The sequence below is a fragment of the Hyla sarda genome, chromosome 6 (assembly GCF_029499605.1).
Source record: "Hyla sarda isolate aHylSar1 chromosome 6, aHylSar1.hap1, whole genome shotgun sequence".
NCBI lineage: Eukaryota > Metazoa > Chordata > Amphibia > Anura > Hylidae > Hyla > Hyla sarda.
In genome coordinates, this window is record NC_079194.1 from 203,794,411 (window position 1) to 203,804,587 (window position 10,177).

General features: G+C 41.0%; 1 protein-coding gene across 1 annotated transcript in view; it reads left to right on the top strand.

Moving 5' to 3' along the window:
• The first annotated feature begins 973 nt into the window (after window positions 1-973).
• MMP2 (matrix metallopeptidase 2) overlaps window positions 974-10,177 on the top strand; it is a 73,815-nt gene continuing 64,611 nt past the window's right edge. Inside the window, exons 1-2 of the mRNA XM_056526302.1 lie at window positions 974-1,259; window positions 8,745-8,968. Of these exons, the coding sequence (XP_056382277.1) occupies window positions 1,119-1,259; window positions 8,745-8,968 (365 nt within the window). The 5' untranslated portion in view covers window positions 974-1,118. The remainder of the gene's footprint in view (window positions 1,260-8,744; window positions 8,969-10,177) is intronic.

A 10,177-nucleotide genomic window follows, 5' to 3' on the forward strand; every position in this document is an offset into this window, starting at 1 on the left:
GGGCACCAATTTGGAAGACACTATTCCTGAGTGAAGACACTTAGCATTTCCACTCTGTTCAGGTGCCCCCTAAGGGACATTATTGCTGAGTGGGAAACACTAGGGGGCATTATTATTGAGTGAGGTGCACTAAGAGTGTATCGCCTCTATGTAACTGCACTTTATTCCTTTATATAAGCTCTCCAGTATGATAATACTCTACACCAGTGAAGTAGTGATGTGTAACCACTATATGGACACTGTGCAGTGATATTATTTGTTTTACTGGTATCTGTGGTAGATGTTTGTAGTCATGATGTGGAAGGATTCTTTGGCTCTTGTATAGTGTTATTGTTCAGACGTATGCTCTTTTATATACATTAGTGTTTATGATGGTGTAAATCATTTGGAGAAAGGCCTGATGTATCTATGGATAAAGGTCTCACGATACTACCAGAGGACTAGGTTTTAAAGATGGGGGCTTTTCTAATCCTGTCCTGTTCTAAAATATCTATTTTTATAGCTATGCTGCTTTTTGGTGAAAGGAGGCAAAACATATGCGTTAGGGCTTGTGGCCCTGAATCTTTTTAGATTCTAGCAACGCCCCTGTGTACTGCACCAGCTAGTTTGAACTGTAACCAGCATGCTTATTGTGCCTTTATGTATTACTTTACTACTTGATACTATATTTTCCTTATGCCAAAATTTAGGGCCACTGATCACTGCCGAACCCCCAGGTCAATGGCAACCAAAGTTATTATATACTTCTATATCAGAGAATTGTCGAACCCTAATTTACATTTGTACAATACAAATACGACCCAACACTAAACTAGCAGGATTTGCCATTCCTATGCCTGTGGGATTTGGCGCAGAAATCGACTACAATGAGAATCTTTTAGTCTAGCAGGGAGCTAGTACTTTGAGAGTTAATAAGGACATCCTACCCACCACATCTGGCCTCCCCCTCCTGTTTCCTCTGCAGTGTGCTCAGTACATCTGGATCCTTCACATACAAAGGAACTTAGCCTGACCATAAACCTCAGCAGCCACACACAGGGATTTTTTACCTCTCCACTGCCCAGAGCTTTAAGCAGGAGCTCCTAAGATATCTACAGACGTGGCAGTGCCCAGAAGACATGAAGTCCCTTCATATACTTCAGCTCTGTGCCTTTTGTTACCAGCTCTTTGTTCAGTTTGACCTGAACACAGCTGCACCTTCTCCCATCATAAAGTTTCCAGGAGACAACTCGCCCAAAACGGACAAAGACATGGTCACCGTAAGTAGTCTAATGCCACTGGCTTTTTCTTGTAGTTTACACTGGATATCCAGACCTGAAGAAAGTTGTTTCATGCCCATAAAGCAGGTCCAGGCTACCTGAGATAACCATAGACATTGCAATATCTGGGTAAAACCTAACAAAACAATCACTTATAAAACTTACATAACAGGAATTGAATTGTCGAGGTTTTACACGTAGAAGTTGGAAGCTGAAAAAAAAAATGGTGTAATTGTTCCAGACATAAAAAAAACATTGTTATAGTGATGTGTTTTTAGAAAAAAAGAAACCATTGTAAGAGTAGGCTCACACCACGATTTTGCTATACAGTTTTTAGATAATTATTTTTTTTTATTTTTTAGAAAACCGGATTCCAAAAAACAGACCTAACCGTATTTACTGAAAATCAACCATATACGGTTTAAAACAGTAAATGGTTACAAATTTGTAGTCCGGTTACATACGGTTGTATATGGTTTTTATCTTGAAAAATCTATATTCTCTTTGTAAATTTTAATAAAGTTTCAGTTCTTTTGGCTCGTACTGCGCATGTGCAAGGTTAAAAACCGGATAGACAAACCTGCACCGAACCGTAAATACCTACAGTCCTAGGTTAAAATCAGTTTTTTCATACAGATAAACTGTGGTAGGCCATGGTTTTCTGTCCAGAAAAAAGGTAAAAAACCATATGGTTTGAAAACTGGAGACAACTGTATAAATTATGGTAAATACGGTTTTGAACGGAAAGTCTGTGGGCACGGTTTTGTGTACGGTTGCATAAAAAAATTTTTAAACCGTATGGCGAAACCGAATAGAAAAATCGTTGTTCCCACAGGGCGTATACGCAGCGTATTTCATGCTGTGCAAAATTACGGCAGCAGCGGTGTATGCTGTGTATTCCTTGCTCACTATACACACACGGGTTTCCGGCGGCAGCCCTGTGCGTGTAGTGAGTTTTGGAGGCGGAGCCGCATGTCACAGACACGCTGGCACATGGCCCCACCTCCAAAATTCACTACACGCATAGGGCTGCCGCCGGAAAGCCCTGTGTGTATAGTGAGCAAGGAATACACAGCGTATTTCCCGCTGCTGCTGTGAATTTTGCGCAGTGTGAAATACGCTGCGTATACGCCCTGTGGGAACACACCCTACTACTGTTTATGAAGCAAGGGTGGGCACCACACATCTAAACCTGAGGTAATACTAAATTACAAAGCTCACTGACAATGGTAATACTCATATAAATCAACAGTGGGCAGTACACATGCAAACCTGTGGTGGTACTTAATTACAAAGATCACTTAGAATTGAAAATCTCTATCAACATATGAACTAACAGTGGGCACCGTGCATGTAAACCCAATGTGCTACCAAAATACAAGCATGAAAGTAGCAATCTGATTGGTTGCTATGGGCAACTCGGCAACTTCCTTTGGACAGGTTTTGAAAATTATCCTCCAAAGCCTTTACTGCTTTAAACCAAGAGGGGGCACCACACATTTTAACCCAAGGTGGTACCAAAATACAAAATTTTACTGCTATGAACCAAGGGTGGGCACAATACAGGTAAACAGATAGTGGTACCATAATAAAAAGCCTTTAATGCTATGAACCACGGAAAGGCACCACACATGTAAACTCAAGGTGGTACTAATATACAAAATCTTTACTGCTATGAACCAAGGGTGGTCACTACACATTTAAATCCAAGGTGGTACAAAAATAGAAAGCCTTTACTGCTATGAACAAAGCGTAGGGTAGCACACATGGAATTTTGAGGAACTCTAACATTTGTAAAACTGCTCTGAACCATGGCTGACCACCACATATGGAAACCCTAGTTGATACCATATTGTGATGGCCACCACACATGTAATCCATGCACTTGGCTGTTAAATGTAGAGTTAGTTTTTTTTATTAGGACAATGCCTACGCAAAGATAATGGCAGCCAGATAATTGTTATAGCTCAAGCTTCTTTAACCCCTGGTTTTCCTTTACACATTTGTAGCATTATATGGTGCCTCTTTGAAGTGACTCGTTTTGAACTTTTTTACTTCAGTCTTAGGTTTTAGATGTTTTGTACTTTTTTCAGTATGGGCTACAAGTGAACATGTTTATAACTGTAGTAAGTTATTCCTATTTATCTGTTACAGCTGTTAGGGCTAGGCATCACACATCGTTGCATCAATAGTGTTGAAACAACATAGTCACGCGATGGGTCATCGGCAAACATTTGCAGGCTGGCTACACAACATATCTAGACAAATCATATCTGGAAAAATAAAAAAATGGCAGAATTCCCATCACTCTAGTAACAATCAGAGATGTTTCCATAATAAGAAGTGCCATTCTCTCTGTGTTGTTTAGCTAAATGTTCTCTCAGTAGGCCACTGTGTGTACCACACAATCTGAGCAAGTTATGCCACTTCGATGCATGTGCACTCTGTGTATTATATGTGCTTGTCAATGCCTTGTCACTGCACTCCATGCTCTAGGCAATGTGTACATTTTTACCTAAAGCCTACTTTAGGTTGGTGCTAATATGGGGCCTTTAATATTAGGTCTCTAATTGTGAGAGGTGTGCTATCATGTGTCTATGTATGTCCTTCCCTGTGTACATGTGAGGAGGATGAAATAGGGTGTCAACAAAATGCGCAAAAACATCTTTGCAAGTGCACTCCTTACAAAATGCCTATTTAATGCCATGGTGTGAACTGTTTGTGTTAGCCATTTGTGCCTTTATTTACCAAAGATATTGCAGATTGTCACATGTAGTGCATTGTACATTTTAAAGGGGGTACTCGAGCCCTAGACATCTTATCCTCTATCCAAAGGATAGGGAATAAGATGTCTGATTGTGAGGGTCCCGCCACTGGGGACCCCCGCAATCTCTCATGCTGCACCCCCTATCATCAGCTTCAGCTTTGATGACTCACGATCATGGGGCCGGAGTATCGTGCCATCACGCCCCCTCCTATAGGCATACATTGAAGGGGCAGGGTGTGATGTCATGAGGGGGCAGAGCCGTGATGTCACAATACTCTGACCCCGTGATCGCGAGTCATCAGACACAGAGCGATCTTTGCTCTGTGAGGCTGATGATGGAGAGTGCTGCATGAGAGATTGCAGGGGACCCCAGCAGCGGTACCCCCGCGATCAGACATCTTATACCCTATCCTTTGGATAGTGGATAAGATGTCTAGGGCCATAGAACCCCTTTAAATACTGTTTATACATTATTGATATTCTCAGGTATCTGTGCAGTTATACACATAGACACCATGGAGCTATTAGGTAGTTAGCAGGGGCTAGCATAGGGATCCCTGTGTGTGAATATGATTCATGTATGTGAGACCATGTGACCATCCTGTGAGGGAGTGTGCAAGCTCACTGTCAAATTGGGTGGCATAAGTCAAGCAGAGTTGTGTTTTTCTGGAGATGTAAGAGAAACATCAGGGTTCCTGACCTCTTGGATGAACCGCCACTGTGAGAAAGAAAGATGCCTGCTGGAAAGGCATTCTGGCAACTAGTGTATGCTTGGCCATGACAAGTAGTGTGACTAAACCGTTGCAACTGCTGTATGGGTCATGGAAAGATGGGTGCCATCTAATTCCCGTCACTGACAGAAAGGGGACTGAGGTAGTGATGACACAGCCGAGTCTTAAGAGATTAACCAGTAAATAAGGCCAGAGTGCTACTGGAGCAGGAGACAAAGTATCTTACAGTGAATACACCCCTCATTTTTTATAAATATTTTACTACAGGTTTTCATGTGACAACACTGAATAACAGTGTTGAATTTTGCTGTCCCCTCATAATAACTCAACATACAGCCATTAATGTCTAAACTTTGGCAACAAAAGTGAGTACACTCCTAAGTGGAAATGAGCAAATTGGGCCCAACTAGCTATTTTTCCCTCCCCAGTGTCATGCTGCTCGTTAGTGTCTCGTGTAAGAGGGGAGCAGGTGTCTTTAATTTATCGCTCTTGCACTTTAATACTGGTCACTGGAGGTTCAACATAGCACCTCATGGCAAAAAAACTCTGAAAAAATGAATTGTTGCTCTACATAAGGATGGCCTAGGCTGTAAGAAAATTGCCAAGACCCTGAAACTGAGCTGCATCAGTGTCTGCAAGACCATACAGCAGTTTCACGCAAAAGGTTCCATTCAGGACAGGCCTCATCATGGTCACCCAAAGAACAGGCTTTTCCATGGTCAACCAACATTGCTGCAGTGGTTGAAGAGGTGGGAGCATGTCCTGTGGTCCGATAAGCCCAAGGTAAATTTATTTGGTTTGGATTATGTTAAGTGTGTGTGACAGCAACTAGGTGAGGACTACAAAGACAAGTGTGTCTTGAGGATAGCATGGATGTGGGAGTGTCATGGTCTGAGCCTGCATGAGTGCTGCTGGGGATTTACAGTTCATTGAGATAACCATGAATGGCAACATGTACCGTAACATACTGAAGCAGAGCATGATCCTGGCTGTGCTCTCACTACTTTATATTGTAACAGAATGCCATTTTTTTCAGTGTTGTCACATAAAAATGTGATTTAACCATGCCCTGGCATCACGAACATTTAGGGGTAAATACCATCTGCCCCTGGGCTATAACGTCTGCCCCATACACCTCACCTTCACACCCCATGGCTCACCACAAAAAGATGTAATAAAACATTTCCGAAAATGTGAGGGGTGAACTCACTTATGTGAAATGCTGTATATACTGCACTAACATATGCTGTGGCACTTCAACAAAGATTGCCACCATTTACATTAGCTGTAGCTGACTTGGTGTGACTATGTATTGCATACTTATGCATAGTTACATACTGCTAGCAGAGTATCTAGCATTGCACGGTCTTCTTACCTAAACCTGTTTGAGAGGAATATCAACAATGACGCTCTCTTCCTCATATTCCATTGTCATATCCCAACCTCATTTCCTGTCCTCATATCCTGACTTGTTATCCCAGCTTCATATTCCGTCCTCAAAACCCATATTCATACCCCGACCATCCTCATATCCCGCCCTTACATTCCGTCTCCATATCCCGTCCTGATATACCATCCTCAAATCCGGACCTCATATTCCACCTTCATAACCTGTCCTCACATTCTGTCCTTATATCCTATCCTCACATCCCAACCTTATATCCAGTCCCCATATCCTGTTCTCACATCTTGTCCTTATATCCTGATCTCTTATCCCGTCCTCAAATCCCGTCCTCATATCCCAACCTCATATGCCAACCTCATATCCTGTCCATTTGTCCCTTCCTCATTTCTTGTCCTCATATGCCATCCTCATATCACGACTTCATATTTTAACCTTATATTCCGTCCTCATATACCGATCTCTTATTCTGTCCTTATATCATGTCCTCACATCCCATCCTCACATTTCATTCTCAAATCCTAACCTCATATGTCGACCTCAAATCCTGACATATTCCCTCCTCAAATCCTAACCTTATATGCCGACCTCATATCCCGTCCTCAAATCCCGACTTCTCATTCTCATATCCAGGCCTTATAGCCCTTCCTCACGTTGTGTCCTCATATCCCGACCTCATTTTTCAACCATATATTCTGTCCTCATATCCCGAACTCTTATCCTGTCCTCATATCACATCCCATCCTCTTATGCCATCCTCATATCCCAACCTCATATGCCAACCTCCTATCTTGTCCTCATATGCCAATCTCATATCTAGTCCTCATATACCATCCTCATATCACAACCTCATATCCTGTCCTCATATCCCATCAGCATATCTAGACTTCATATCTCGTCCCCCGAACGAACCATTCTCTACACCTTGACCTTTCCGGCAGGATGTTTTAAAGTCTCTGAAGCCTGAGAGTAACGCGATCAGGAGATATACTAGAAGATTTGTATGGGACTTCAGACAAAAATGCCCACCCTCACAAATGGGGGTGGGTTAGAGTGAATTTATCTCTACTATATGTTTTAGTGGCATATAACTAAAAAAAAAAATACAAAAAAAAACTTGGGAGCGGCTGCTGGTTCACTTTCAATCTGACACAAAAATTTAGGGGAACAAACGAGATATGGCACTTATACTCTGTGAGTGGCCAATAAAGACCACTCACAATTTGAACAGGCGTCTTGAAATATTTTAAACTTCACGGTTGCTGCTATACTCTTTTCTGGTGAGGAGATCCCTCTCCACCCGATTTGGATCAAGGCTAGGAAAAAAAGGAAGAAAACAAGGAGCGGACACACCTATTCCAATTGCAACTTCTCAAGCATAGTTTTATTTATATATATATATATATATATATATATATATATATATATATATATATATATATATATATATGCCTCGGTGCACTTACTTCACCGAGGGGATCCGATATCCGTCCTGCTCCCCTCGTGCCGGCAAACTTGTCTCTCCTACTTTCGTTCCACCCATTTCTTGATGATCTCGACTTGTTCAGCTGTGGATCTTCTTGGAGGTTCGGTTCCCTTTTTTTTTAGCATGGATCAGCAGGGACTCAAAGTTTTTTCAAAGGTAAGTACATTTATTACATAAAAACAACACAATATTGCTCAGTGAGGAGCGCGTGCTGCAGGCTTCATTCATTTCTATGGGAGCGCCAAAAAGAACTTAGTCAGACATCATTAGTGCTCTCATAGAAATTAATGGAGGACGTGTCATCTATGGTCACTATGAGGTCTGGAGATCGTGGGGGGTCCCAGCGCTCGGAACCCCCGCGATCAGCTACTTATCCCCTATCCTTTACTTTCACTGGAGTTCTCCTTTAAGGTCTAAGTAGAGCCATTGTGCCTCTGAACCCTGAGTACCATGTGCCTGTGCCTCATAAAAAAGTTAAATGACACAAGCCACCATTGTTATAACCACAACTGTTATTTTCGTGAATGATTCAAAGTGAAAATTGCCATGCATTGTGGAGTTTACTATACAGGATGGAAATTGAGGAAAGAGGGGATGGCACTACACTACCACAAAGTATTGCACCAAACTATAAGTCACCAGTGGGAGTATTAGTCTGGAAGATAGAGGTGCATGAAGTACAGAGAAAACAATGTCCGTAATCAAGCTTGATAATAAAAAAGTAAACTTCTGCACTCACCTATTAAAATGTAACTTATATTTCATAAAAAGAAGATGCCCAAAAAATTATCATCCTATATATAGAAAGGTCAACCACAACGTTTTCATGTTCTTTTACCTATACTCCGCTTGTCTGTGAACCATTGATGAGCTATGCAGTATATATCATTGTGGAAAAGACACACCTATAAATGCACATAGAAGTTATTCTCTTTATTTGCTCCACAGATTTAATATCATGGTTACATTAATGAAATAAATGTAAGATCTAGTAAAAGTATTTTTGTGGTGTATTCACAATGCTCGAAATTATACTGAGTATAAAATGTTATAATGTCATATTCCTAATTGTTATATTATCATTATATTTACCTTACAGCAATACCTACTGAAGTACTACGGCTGTCCTAAAGACTCATGTCTGATGGTGTTAAAAGATACATTAAAGAAAATGCAGAAATTCTTTCATATTCCAGAGACAGGAGAGATGGATCAAAAGACAATTGAAACGATGAAAAAGCCTAGATGTGGTAACCCAGATGTGTCCAACTATCAGTTCTTTCCAAGGAAGCCCAAATGGGAAAAAAATGATATAACATACAGGTGAATTCATGACATGTCCACTTCAATCTTGTAAGGTCTATGGAAAGGTTTTTCATAGAAGGGGTCCTTTGTTTAGAATAGTGGAAAAGGGTTACAAAAAGTGCCTTCCTGTCCTTCATTACACATAGAAGTAATTGATTTAAATAGAATTGTGTAATACTTAGTTTTCCTTGTAGTGGCGCTGCAGGGAAACTGAACACTTACTGCAAAATTGTTGGAGGTCCCAGCTGAGCGCAACTTTTTGATCAATTTATTGTTAAGGGACCAATATTACAAGAAGGAATTGTTTAAAGTGGTATTCCAGTATAAAAAAATTGGATTTAAATAAGACCATTACCCCAAGATATATAATTTACCCCTGATGGGAAATTGTGTGGTTCTCTCCCGCTCTCAGGAGACAACGCATTATAATCTGATGTCTTGGCTGCATGTTGTCTCTAAGCTGAAGCCCTTCCCCCTGAGTGATGTCATCACCTCTGACCGGCTCCTACAGCCTACTTCACCATCTTTCGGTCATATATACAAATATATATATATATATGTGTGTGTGTGTGTGTGTATATATATATATATATATATATATATATATATATATATATATATATATATATCTTTACTGGCAAATTCGTGGAAGAATAAGATATGTTTAAAGCATACTGCCTTGTGCTGAGCAATGCCTCAGGCAGAGGAACATACAGGGAATAATCAGAAGGTACTGCAACCTCACTGACTGTGCAATAGTCTGCTGTGATGTAAGATGTTCGGTAACAGCACTGGGATTACTGTAGGATGGGATTGGGCAGGGAGGACTGTCATGATTTGCTGTGGGAAAACAATGCATTTTGAGTAAATAAAAAAAGGCATGCGCCCCTAGACCGTTTGGAGTGAGGACACAGAATTAAATAACAGTTTGGCTCCTTACCGAATGATGTTGAACTAAGAGCACAACATCTTAAAAGGCATGAGTGATCAATAAAGTTCTGTGTCAGCAGCCTCTTGGTTCTCCCAGATAGTGCAACTTCACACCGGCACAATGCGGATCCAAAGAACAACTGTGCAGGAAACGAGAAAAAAAGAACATCTGGTCTGCACTTCTTCCAATCAAACTGAACAAAGCCAGTGCAAAGGTGAATGCAAACAGCTTTATTATACAGATGTAGCGCACATAAGCATTTCAAGCCTGCATCGGGCTCTTCGTCAGGCAGGATA